The sequence below is a fragment of the Pelobates fuscus genome, chromosome 4 (genome assembly GCF_036172605.1).
Source record: "Pelobates fuscus isolate aPelFus1 chromosome 4, aPelFus1.pri, whole genome shotgun sequence".
Classification (NCBI taxonomy): domain Eukaryota; kingdom Metazoa; phylum Chordata; class Amphibia; order Anura; family Pelobatidae; genus Pelobates; species Pelobates fuscus.
Genome location: NC_086320.1, coordinates 22,334,626 through 22,347,035, shown reverse-complemented (window position 1 = coordinate 22,347,035; position 12,410 = coordinate 22,334,626). Strand labels below are relative to the sequence as shown.

At 40.9% G+C, this 12,410-nt stretch overlaps 1 protein-coding gene across 1 annotated transcript in view; it reads right to left on the bottom strand.

Moving 5' to 3' along the window:
• Positions 1-9,585: 9,585 nt before the first annotated feature.
• The window catches only part of LOC134607709 (serine/threonine-protein phosphatase 6 regulatory ankyrin repeat subunit A-like), a 113,339-nt gene continuing 110,514 nt past the window's right edge, over positions 9,586-12,410 (bottom strand). The window contains exons 27-28 of the mRNA XM_063450248.1: positions 11,471-11,620; positions 9,586-9,903 (exon numbers count right to left, since the gene is read on the bottom strand). Of these exons, the coding sequence (XP_063306318.1) occupies positions 9,695-9,903; positions 11,471-11,620 (359 nt within the window). The 3' untranslated portion in view covers positions 9,586-9,694. The remainder of the gene's footprint in view (positions 9,904-11,470; positions 11,621-12,410) is intronic.

Genomic DNA, 12,410 nt, shown 5'->3' with positions numbered 1-12,410 from the left:
TGATGTTTCAATGAATGTCAATGGACGGCGTGAGTTGCATACAAATGGTCATATTGTGAAAACTATCAGGACTATGGCTTAGCCGTGGACATTTTTAGTGGCAGCAGGGGAAGCTGAACGTTTTGATATAAGATTTGTGTAGGTGGGCTTGAAACTGAGGGAGTGGTGGCAGTTAAGAAATCATGTCCTGATTTTTCAGCTTTTGCCAGCTTCCACTCTAGTTTTTAACATTTTGCCATTCATTCCTATGGGTCCAATTTCGCCACAAGAACGACGATATTCCGTGAACCATTCGGCGAAACGTTCCACAAAGTAATAGCAATCCGATCGGGAACAATCCGCACGTTTCGGTATATTACTGTCTATGTAGTGTAAAAACTGTGGGAGGAGTTAGGGTGGTAAATTTGGCTATAATAATAAGAATAATATATATGTGAGATAACATTAAGTGGTCTTGCTAGGCATGAACACTTAATTCTGCAAATTAAATTTCCTCAAATTCCTGCAGATCTGGATCCAAGTGGGACCCGGCCTTCACCACCTATTCATTGTGTTTTAACCATAAAATTAGGCAGATCTGACATTTGTATTAGAATCTGTAGAACGATTCATCGACGATGTGCAACTATTGAGTTCCACAGCAGTCACACTCACAATAATACAGAGCTCCGCAACAATACAACTCACAGTAACGTGTAGTGTGTATGAGTGTATCACAGAGCTCTGCAACAATACAACTCACAGTAACGTGTAGTGTGTATGAGTATCACAGAACAATATGATATAATAGGCATAACTGAAACATGGTGGGATGAGACACATGACTGGGTAGTTAACTTAAATGGGTGCATGTTATTTAGGAAGGATAGGAAAAACAAGAAGGGTGGTGGGGTATGTTTGTATGTCAACAATGATTTAAAGCCAAACCTTAAGCAAATGGAATGTGATGAGGAAAATGTGGAAGCTTTGTGGGTAAATATCTGCTTGGGGGAAAAGAATGGAAACCAACTATTGGTTGGGATATGTTATAAACCACCTAATGGTAATATTGATGAGGAACAACAGCTGTTTGAGCAAATTGAGAAAGCTGCAAATCTGGGTAACTCTTTAATTATTGGAGATTTCAATTACCCAGACATAAATTGGGACAGAGGGACTAGTAGCTCAGCAAAGGGAATTAGGTTTTTAAACTTGTTAAATTACACCTTCATGTCACAACTTGTACAAGCACCAACTAGAATGGACGCTTGTCTGGACCTGATTTTAACAAACACTGTTGATCTTTTGACCAACATTCAAGTAGGTGAGAACTTGGGAAATAGTGATCACAATATAGTGTCCTTTGAAATAAACTCAAAAAAACAAAAGCACATGGGGTATACTAAAACATATAATTTTAAAAATGCCAATTTCAATAAGTTAAGGGAAGCTTTACAATATATTGACTGGCATAAACTCTTTAGTGAAAAGAACACTGAGGATAAATGGATCATCTTCCAACAAATATTATAAAGGTACATTTCTCAGTATGTACCATTGGGAAATAAATATAAAAGAAACAAATTAAAACCAATGTGGCTTAGTAGAGAAGTAAAACAAGAGATTACAAATAAGAAAATGGCATTTAAAGCATTTAAATCGGACAAATCAGATGCATCTTATAAAAGATATAAGGAAGCAAATAATGCGTGCAAAAAGTCAATTAGACTTGCTAAACTTCAAAATGAAAAAATGATCGCTAAAGAGAGCAAAACCAACCCCAAAGCATTTTTTAAGTACACGAATTCTAAAAAACCCAAACATGAAAGTGTAGGTACACTAAAAACTGAAACGGGGGTGTTAGTTAATGAAGACCAGGAAAAGGCAGGAATTTTAAATAACTATTTCTCCTCCGTGTATATTAAGGAAGAACCCATGGCAATAGATGTGCAAATGATTGCTACTAAAAACTTGCAGAATAATTGTATTTGGTTAACTCAAGACAAGGTGCTGCAGCAACTAAAGAAAGTTAATAAAAACAAAGCTCCAGGGCGTGACGGTATCCATCCACGTGTACTTAAGGAACTAAGTGTAGAAATAAGTGAACCTCTGTTTTTAATCTTTCAAGATTCTTTTCTTTCAGGAAGTGTTTTGGAGGATTGGAGGAAGGCAGATGTGGTTCCTATATTCAAACAGGGTTACAAATCCTTGCCTGGAAATTATAGACATGTGAGAGCTTAACTTCTGTGGCTGGTTAAATATTTGAAAAGTTATTAAGGGGTAATATTCAAGAATTCCTTGAGAAGAACATGGTTATCAGCAAAAATCAGCACGGTTTTATGAAGCACAGGTCAAACTAACTTGATTTTGTTCTATGAAGAAGTAAGTAGAAGTATAGATCAGGGTATTGCAATGGATGTGATCTATTTGGATTTTGCCAAGGCATTTGATACAGTTCCACACAATAGATTAGTGTTCAAACTCAAGGAAATCGGTCTAGATGAAAATGCTTGTTCTTGGGTAGAATATTGGCTTAAAAACAGAGTACAAAGAGTTGTCATTAATGGTAAATTTTCAAGCTGGACAGAGGTGGCAAGTGGTGTTCCTCATGGGTCTGTTCTGGGACCTCTTCTATTTAACATGTTTATAAATGATCTTGAAGACAGCATTGAAAGTCATGTTTCAGTGTTAGCAGATGACACAAAACTTTGTAAAATAATACAATGTGAGCAAGATATTACTTTGCTGCAGAGGGAATTAGATAGAATGGGGGACTGGGCAATCAAATGGCAGATGAAATTTAATGAAAAATGCAAAGTTATGCACTTCGGCGTAAAGAATACACAAGCAACGTATACCCTAAATGGAAGCGAATTAGAGATAACAACACACGAAAAAGACTTGGGAATTGTTATAGACAACAAACTATGCAACAATATGCAATGTCAATCAGCAGTGGCCAAGGCCAGTAAGGTATTGTCATGCATGAAAAAGGGCATTCATTCTCGGGACGAGAATATCATTTTGCCTCTTTATAAATCATTGGTAAGACCACATATTGAATATGCTGTGCAATTTTGGGCACCTGTTCTAAAGAAGGATAAAAAGTGAAGATACAACCATTGTGTGGAAATCTATTCACAAACCGGACTTTACATAGGACACGAGGCCATGCGTTTAGACTGGAAGAAAGAAGATTTCGTCTAAGGCAAAGGAAAGGTTTTTTTACTGTAAGAACAATCAGCATGTGGAATTCTCTGCCTGAAGAGGTGGTTTTATCAGAGTCCATACAGATGTTCAAACAGCTACTGGATGCATACTTGCAAAAACAGAATATTCAAGGATATAATCTTTCAATGTAGGGTAATAACTGCTTGATCCAAGGATAAATCTGACTGCCATTCTGGGGTCAAGAAGGAATTTTTTTCCAAGCTTGTTGCAAAATTTTGCTGGTTTTTTTTTGCCTTCTTTTGGATCAACAGCAAAAAACAAATGTGAGAAAGGCTGAACTTGATGGACGCAAGTCTCTTTTCAGCTATGTAACTATGTAACTATGTAACAAAGCTCCGCAACAATACAACTCACAGTAATGTGTAGTGTGTATGAGTGTAGCACAGAGCTCCGCAACAATACAACTCACAGTAATGTGTAGTGTTTAGGAATGTATCATCCTCCATTAATTTAAATAACATTGTCCAATACCATACCCTTAAATAATCCACTTTGTCATGTGTCCACAGTCAGTACGATTTATAAAGTTTGAATTTAAAATATAATTTAATTGGAAATTCAACTTTTTTTTCAGTTTGGCTTGTTTTATGTTATGGGTTATAAAGAACATCGCGGCTGTAATTTCTAAGATATAATTGCCAGAGTCAGACCTCACAAGGGGACATCCAAGATAGAGGTTAGTAAATCTATCTAGCAAACACTTCTGACTGAAGGATTGTGGGTAAAATAATTTGTTGCAAGAAACAGAACCTTGCTTACTACACATTCTAACATTCTACATATGATAAAGTTAACAAGGTCTTTGCCTTATGCATAAAAAAAACTGCATTTAAAAAGTAAAAACACAGGGAAATATTGGAATAAAAAAGGATTAATTAAAAACAAGAACCTGTTAAGTAACACTGCTGCTTTAAAAAGACTCTCTAAGCACCATAACCACTACAGCTCAGTGTAGCATGTTTGCTGCTTAAAGTCTATGGGTACACTCCCAAGCTTTTGGCAAGTTGTTTGAGATCAGTTTGGCAGAAAATGGGTCAGTTCTTCGCAGCCAGAACCAGCCACGTCCCCAGAAGGTATTTCTTTGTCTAATGGACGTACTAAGACTCTGGGCTTTTTAATTTTATAAACAAATCACTCATTAAAACTGGTATTTCCATTTAGCACTTTGACTTAATTTTTTTTTTTTAAAAATGTAAAATCTTTGATCATGATTCAATGTGACCATAAATAACCCCATAGCTTCAAGGTCTTTGCCTTTCACATCATGTCAAAAAATGCATTTTTCAAATTGCCAAATAAAACAGCTTAAATTATTGTTTCACAATCAGAAATAGCAGTGTCATCAGACATGTTTAACTAATACGGCAGAACAAAGCATTTGGGAATACCCTCAATAAGCCTAAAAAACCTTCAACTGTAGACGTCCCAAAATAATGAACAAGTCTGAAAAAAAACACTGAATCATCAATCAACAGACAGACATACTTTTTTGGTGTTAAAATAAGTTTTTTTGGTTGTATTTCAGGAATGATTCTTTCATTTTTAGAGCCAAGATGATTAAATCTAACGGAGTTAATATAAAGTCGACCTATCAAACGGACTGCAAAAGATTTAATGCAAGCAGCTGTATTCATTGATTTTCATGATCATTCACTTATTTCTACCCCTTTCATGGCAGCTACAGAATGACAATAATAGTTGGAAATTCTTAAAATGTGAGCACTAGAACATTCGACATTCACTAACACTCACATACAGACCTCTTCCAACTGTACCGATTTTGGCAGGACTGTCCGTATTTCAGGGTACTGTTCCACCATCCCAAGATCCACGCGTGACTTGTTCCCAACAAGGGTAGTGAGATCATTAGATGTGCTTGCACCAGGGCTGGATTAAGAGCACAGTGGGCCTGGTGCTGACAATTATGATGGGCCTAATTACGGAATCTTATCGACCAAAAACACAAAAACAGTCATACCTCCCAAGCGTCATGTATCTGATGGAGATGGTGTTGGAGGGAAACTCATAGGATTCAGCTATAAGAAAACACATACTCTATGCTAATCTCTTTCTATTTTATGCTTTCATCTTTCAAGTAAATCCATACCCCCTAACAGCTGTGTCCAGTGAAGCAGGAAGTCAATGGGTGGGGTAAAAGGGTGGGCCACTGGTGCGAATCACGTAACCAGACCTGCCAAAAGGAAGAACATGCCCAAAAAGGGGGCATGTCTGTCCAACGAATTTGAAGGACAGCCTGGCATGAATGCATGTCAGGCTGCCCGCCAATCATGCAGGCTGTCCAACTAAGGGCATACTATGCAGGCAGCACCCTGAGCTTGACATAAATGCGTCTAATGATGCGCTCACTCCATGCTTTCTAAGGACTGTCCCCTAGCACTCGCTGGTCCACTTGTCTCCTTACCTTCTTACTAGCAGGCAGAAACTCCAGAGACAGAGAAAAGGTGTATGTAGTGAGTGTAGAAGAAAGGGGACATGCCACAGTGTTAGAGAGACCAACGTCTGCATTACCTAAACTAATTTTATTGTCAGCCAGTCCACACAAGTTTTGTTCCCATACATCCCTCTTAAGCTTCCAAACTTAAAGGGACACTATGGTCACCAGAACAACTACAGCTTATTGTATTTTTTCTGCTAAGTAGAATAATTCCATTCAGGCCTTTTGCAGTAAACACTGTCTTTTCAGAGAAAATAACTCCACTGGCCACTCCTTAGATGGCTGCTAGAGGTGCTTCCTGGGGCAGTACTGCCTAGTGTGCAGCACTGCCATTCAGTGTCTCCACCCTCTGCATGCAGACACTGAACTTTCCTCATAGAGATGTGTTGATTCAATTTATCTTTATGAGGAGCCAGGGCTATGTTGGACTTGTGATGGCTCTGCCCCTGATCTGCCTAGTTGACAGTCTCAGCCAATCCTATGGGCAAGTATTGTAATTTGCTCAGACCACCACTTCTGATGATGTCAGCAGACAGTCAGTTCAGAGGCAGAGCCAGCAGCTGCAGACTTGAATACAGGTTATATTTTACTATACTTAGGGAGGCAAGAAGAGGCCAGGGTGGTGGTTTTAACATAATAGGGTCAGAAATACAGGATTGTGTTCCTGACCCTATAGTGCTCCTTTAAGCAGGAGTATGTGAAGAGTAGTTAGGGTTGCCACCTTTCTTGGGAAAAAATACCAGCCTTAATCATTTGTATAATCACAAGGAGTGAAATCAGAGAAAATTCTGTAAAATCACCAACAAACTACTCACAGTTTGATTCTGCTGTATAGATGGATTGCTCCCAATGTCTCCCTGTCTCCCAGTGTCTCAGTCTCGCAAGTCACCCAGTGTCTCAGTATCCCTATGTATCACAGTGTCGGTGTCCCCATGTCGCCCAGTCCCCTAGTCTCCCAGTGCCTCAGTGTCCCCATTTCTCCCAGTGTCCCAATGTCTCAGTGTCCCCCCATGTCACTAGGATACTGGGGACAGAGTGAGACCCGGGAACACTGAGAGACATGGGGACACTGAGAGACCCGGGAACACACAGACATGGGGATACTGGGAGACATGGTGACACTGAGACATTTAGGGAAACTGGGAGAAATGGGGACACTGAGACACTAGGGACACAGACACTGAGAGACATGGGGACACTGAAACATTTGGGGACACTGAGAGACATGGGAACACACAGACATGGGGACACTGGGAGACATGGGGACACTGGGAGACATGGGGACACTGAGACATTTAGGGAAACTGGGAGAAATGGGGACACTGTGACACTAGGGACACAGACACATGAAGACATTGAAACATTTGGGGACACTAAGACACTAGGGACACAGAGACATGGGAACACAGACACTGGGAGACTAGGGGACACTGGGAGACAGACACTTGGGGACACTGGGAGACATGGGGACAGTTGTGGACATAGACATGGGGACACTGGGACATATAGGGACACTGGGAGACATGGGGACACTAGGCACACTGAGACACTAGGGGACACTAAGATACTAGGGAAACAGAGACATGGGAACACAGACACCGGGAGACTAGGGGACACTGGGAGACAAGGGGACACTGGGAGACACTGGGAGACTAGGGGACACTGGCTGGGAGACAGACACTTGGGGACACTGGAAGACATGGGGACAGTTGTGGACATAGACATGGGGACACTGGGACATATAGGGACACATGGGGACACTAGGCATACTGAGAGACATGGGACACAGACACTGGGAGACTTGGGGACACTGAGACACTAGGGACACTGGCTGGGGGACATGGGGACACATAGTGTCTCCGTGTCCCAATGTCTCAGTGTCTCCCAATGTCCCTATGTCTCACAGCGTCCCCATGTGTCTCAGCATCCCCATGTGTCCCAGTGTCCCCTAGTGTCTCAGTGTCCACTAGTGTCCCAGTGTCCCCTAGTGTCTCAGTGTCCCTATGTTTTCCAGTGTCCCCAAGTGTCTCAGTGTTCCTATGTGTCCTAGTGTCTGTGTCCCCATGTGTCCTAGTGTTTGTGTCCTCTAGTGTCTCAGTGTCCCCATATGTCCCTTAGTGTCCCCTAGTGCCTCAGTGTCCCCATGTGTCCCCTAGTGTCTCAGTGTCTCCATGTGTCCCTGATGCCTTTCCCCCCATCCCTCACTTACTGTAGAGCTGCTGTCTGGACTCTGCTGTGTAGCTGCTCCTCCACGGATCAGTGAGTAGTAGAGAGAGGCAGGGATATGCTGTAACTTCCTATCCCTGCCTCTCTCCACACACAGTGACCCCTACTGGCCGGTGCTGGTATTGCAGAGTAATCTCTATTTATTCTGAGAAAAATACCTTCATTTGTATTGCCGGTATTACTGCAATACCGGCATGGTCAGGCAGCCTCAAATACCGGCTGTGCCAGTAAAATACCAGTCAGGTGGCAAACGTAAGAGTAGTGTGTAAAAAAAATAAATAAAAAAAAAATATATATATATTTTTTTAAATCAATGGGCCTATTCCATGGGCCTGGGCCTGGAGCTGCAGCTGCATCAGCCCCTATGTTAATCCGGCCCTGGCTTGCACCACACTAAGGGCACTATGACCATGTAACAGCTCTCTCTGCATGGTCTACCCTTCGAAGGCTATTCTGCGTGATTGGCAGTCAGCATGGCACGTATCACACCAAGCTGACCTGCCTTTTCTTGGGTGGGTCTGCCCCTTTTGAGCAACACCAGTAAAGCGATGTGGTTCGTGTTACCGTCGCATCCTTTTACCTCACCCATTGGCATCCTGGTAATCCTGATATGTGGGTGCATATACAGAATGCCTCCCAACAGTCTGACTTATGGTGGGACAACCCCAATGTCAATGTCCTGTTGTTCTGCTTTAGTTCTCTGATGTTCCACATCCCCTCGCCCCACAGCATGAGTGTACGGCGGGTACTAGCACCATGCAGAGAGAGCTTCAGCAGTGCTCCCTGCATAGTCCTGCCAGTCAGAGGAAGGCCCAGTATGTCCCTTCAGTGGAAAACACGCCCCATGTCTGGTGCCCATTAAAGGAGTTGCAAGTGGTGTGAATTATTGGCAAGGCCTTCCGCGGGACCCGTCCCCCGTACAGATTGATACCTCACAATGTTGGGAGTTTTGCATACAGACACACAAATACACTTAATAATTTTAATTTTGCTCCATTTTCTCACCTTTCTCAGGGTGTAAAGGGGCTGCAATGTCCTGACTTTCTGGTGTCTAGTGTTGTGGTGCAGGGGAACTGGGCAGCACAGCTATCCCGTGTCTCATTCACCCTTCACATGAAGTCTCACATTAGACAGGCAACGGGTGCAATGACATGATATCAAGTGCCGGAACCTGCTGTCTGTCTTCGTGTTACTAAGAAGAGGGTGAAAATGCCAACAGTAACTCTACCTCCTGCCAAGCTACATTGAAGACTGAGTGGTGGGCTGCCAATGATTGTAGCTCAGAGTTGAAACTGTGAGACTTACTCCTTTATAATATTCACGCTGTGCATGGCACAGGGCTAGCGCTCCACTCAGTGAATTCAATTCGGTCATTTTGTTACTTATAAGCAGCAAAACCTATAAATTAAATTGGGATATTTTTACCACCCTATGAATGGTCATAGCATACCACTAGTCAAAACTGTGACAAAATTAACGCTTTGCCTAAAAAAATGTTTTTTTTTCAAAATGACACGTATGTGTTGTTTTCATTTTTTATTTATAAATTCAGCAGATTTCACAATATTTATTTATATTATTCAACTAACTTGTCTTGGAGCTAAATCTTGTGGCTTAAGTGAAACAAATCCAAATAACACTCCCGTGTTTGAAAAGGTTTCCTCTAGTCTGACTCCTGCACTGGTTATATAAATGGACCATTTGTTATGTTCTACTGTATAACGTAAAGTTTTGTTTGGGGGACATGTCCACTCTGTGCCCAAAGTTTTAGTTCTGGCACCTGTGTCTGCTATGCAAGAGGCGTTAGATCAGCCCATTTTGGAGTTTTGAGCTAGCAGTGTGAAGAGGAACCAGTTTGTTAGATAACTCTCTGCTTGGAGAAACTTCCCTTCCAAGTAACGTTACATCAGACTGTCCTTTCAGGGCCAGATATCGGAGAATAACAGAGTTCCAGTTTATAATTTCATCCACGTGCACAGGGCCAGCTAAGAACGGATCACGTTGTAATCCACCTAAAGGCAAAAAATAAAACATAAACAAACTGAGAGTGTCTAATTGCTTCTCAAATCCGGGGTAAAATACAAATTAAAAAAAAAAACCTTAACAAGTTAGAGGAAAAATTGCAGATGACATTCACTAAATGTATTACAAGTTTGCAATCCTGCAAATCCTGAATTGGAATAGATTCTGAATTGGAGCGCAACCAAATACATGCGTATGTATGATCTGCATAACTAGATATGGGGCCACTAGCTCAGAAATAGATTGAGAGTGAAACCCCAAATAAATTTCCAAATGAATGCTCCTGAATTAAATAGATATTCAGTCCGCAAATTGTCCTTAATACTGTTATTTCACCTACAAATGTAGGGACAATTTAAGGTCATTTTGGTGTTTGATAAATTACCTTGGCTATAATTTTTGGGGGAATGCTTATTCCCAAATAATTATAACAAATAGGACTGTAATATAGTTACAATGCAATGTTTGAGCTCTACAGAGGTTCTGTGAGTCATGTCATATTCTTTTATAAGTAGCATAGCCATATCTGGAAAAGCATATTGCTCCACTCTTTAAAAGAACACTCCAGGCATCATAACAACTTTAACTGAAAATATTAGAACCCTGAAAACGGGCAAAATCTTGGAGAAGCTTGCCCTTCAGTTAGTCTCCACTGAGGCCTCAAACGTGTTTTTGCTCACTTGTGCCATTACAAAGGGAACCTCATTTGCATATCCGACTGACCCCACCCATAAGTGCAGTCCAGATCCGAAATACTGTGATAAAGCGATGTGGGTGCCCATAGTGGTTCTTTAACCGTGTGGTATTGGAAACAACTCAAATGTTCAGGATTTCAGTCATTGTGTTTTTAGTCCTAATAAGGTTAAACTTTTAGAATATGGCTTGGTTAATTAGTTCCTTCTGCAACCTACCATATATTGGATTTAGAATAAAATAAAATATATTTTAATTGTTTTTTGTAGATATTCATAATAGAGTTATTTTTTCACTGCTCCTCCTCTTTTTCCTTTTGTTCCCCTTTTCTCCTTTTCTTTCTCTCACTTGGTCTGTGAACCAAATGGTTAGAAAATGCACCTATCAGTGTACTGCTAAATATATACAGAATATTTATTATTTTGCAGTACACTGATTGGCCAAATTTTCCACCCTTCTGGTTCGCCTGAATTGCTTTTCCTCGAATCACCAGAAACCAGATCTTTTTCTGGTCTAATGCTTATACCTAAGATGTGTACTGTCGTCATTGCTGCCGCCCAGTGATGGGAGTGAGAGCAGGACTTATCTTTCTGCATAATGCTTATACCTTTCAGAGAGAAGACTGAAGGCCTAAAGACAATGTGGAGTTTTCTTTTAGTAGTTGACAATACTGACCTTTAATGCAAATCTCTTAACAGGAATATTTAGCACTTTTCAGACTGTTCCATGATACGTAAAATATACCTCTAAGGATCTCTGGCATACCTGCACCAAGTTTATTATGCCCTTTGACTGTATATTACTTGCATATGTTTTCATGTGGAATTAAAAGGCCTAGAGGAGAGATAGTCATGAAGTGGTTACCTTCTGGTGATACTTGCATTGTTCTCTTGGCTGTGTTCCTTATCCATCCAATCGATGTATGTGCAAGCAGGTCAATAGATCTGGTATCGGAAAACCTATCCATCTCCTCTTCATTCATAAGATTTCTGGCATTAGCAGAGCAAATGTCCCCTAAAACAAATTGCAATCATTGTAATTAAAAACTTTGTAATAAGTATAATTGTGTTATTTTATTCTCATTATCTACATTGTACATTATGGGTCTGGTATGTTGTTAGGAAGAACCCGGGTATAGTGGGAGTAAGATATCCAAAGGGGGAGGCCAAAATATCGGCTTTTGCCTAGGATATCTTATTTTAATTTATGAATCCCAGCCAGTCATTACCAAGTATTGCCAAGAGATGAATAGGTTTAGTGCCTTGTTCAATTTCAAAGTCAACTATGATAAGTGTGAGATTTTGAGATTAGCTGTTCCCAGATCTTAGAGCACCACCAAATTCAGCTCCTCTGGAATTCGCTGGGCGAATCTATGGATCAAATACTTGGGAGACCCAGACAATACCAGGCTTTATGGATCTAACTGTCCTCCTCTCCTGGGCACTACTAACACCGATTTAAGGAGATAGAACAATTCTCAGTTTTCTCTATTTGATAGTAATATTCTAAAACTGATTACTTCACCAAAAGCCTCTATTTACTGCAAACCCTACCTTTTTCACCAGGTTGACATTTAGTTGAGTAGGCAGACACCCAGTGATACTGGTGAGTGGACTGGTGCTGGCAGGAGCAAATTGTGGCTTGGCCTGGAACAAAACATTGCCATGGTGCCCTTGAACACCCTACCTTGGCAGATCTGTACATAACAGGTAATAGTACATTTTACAAAAGGATCACTAGATGATATAGGACTCCTGCCTTCTTACACTCCATCTGTCATGCTGTGAACAAGCAATACCTGTTG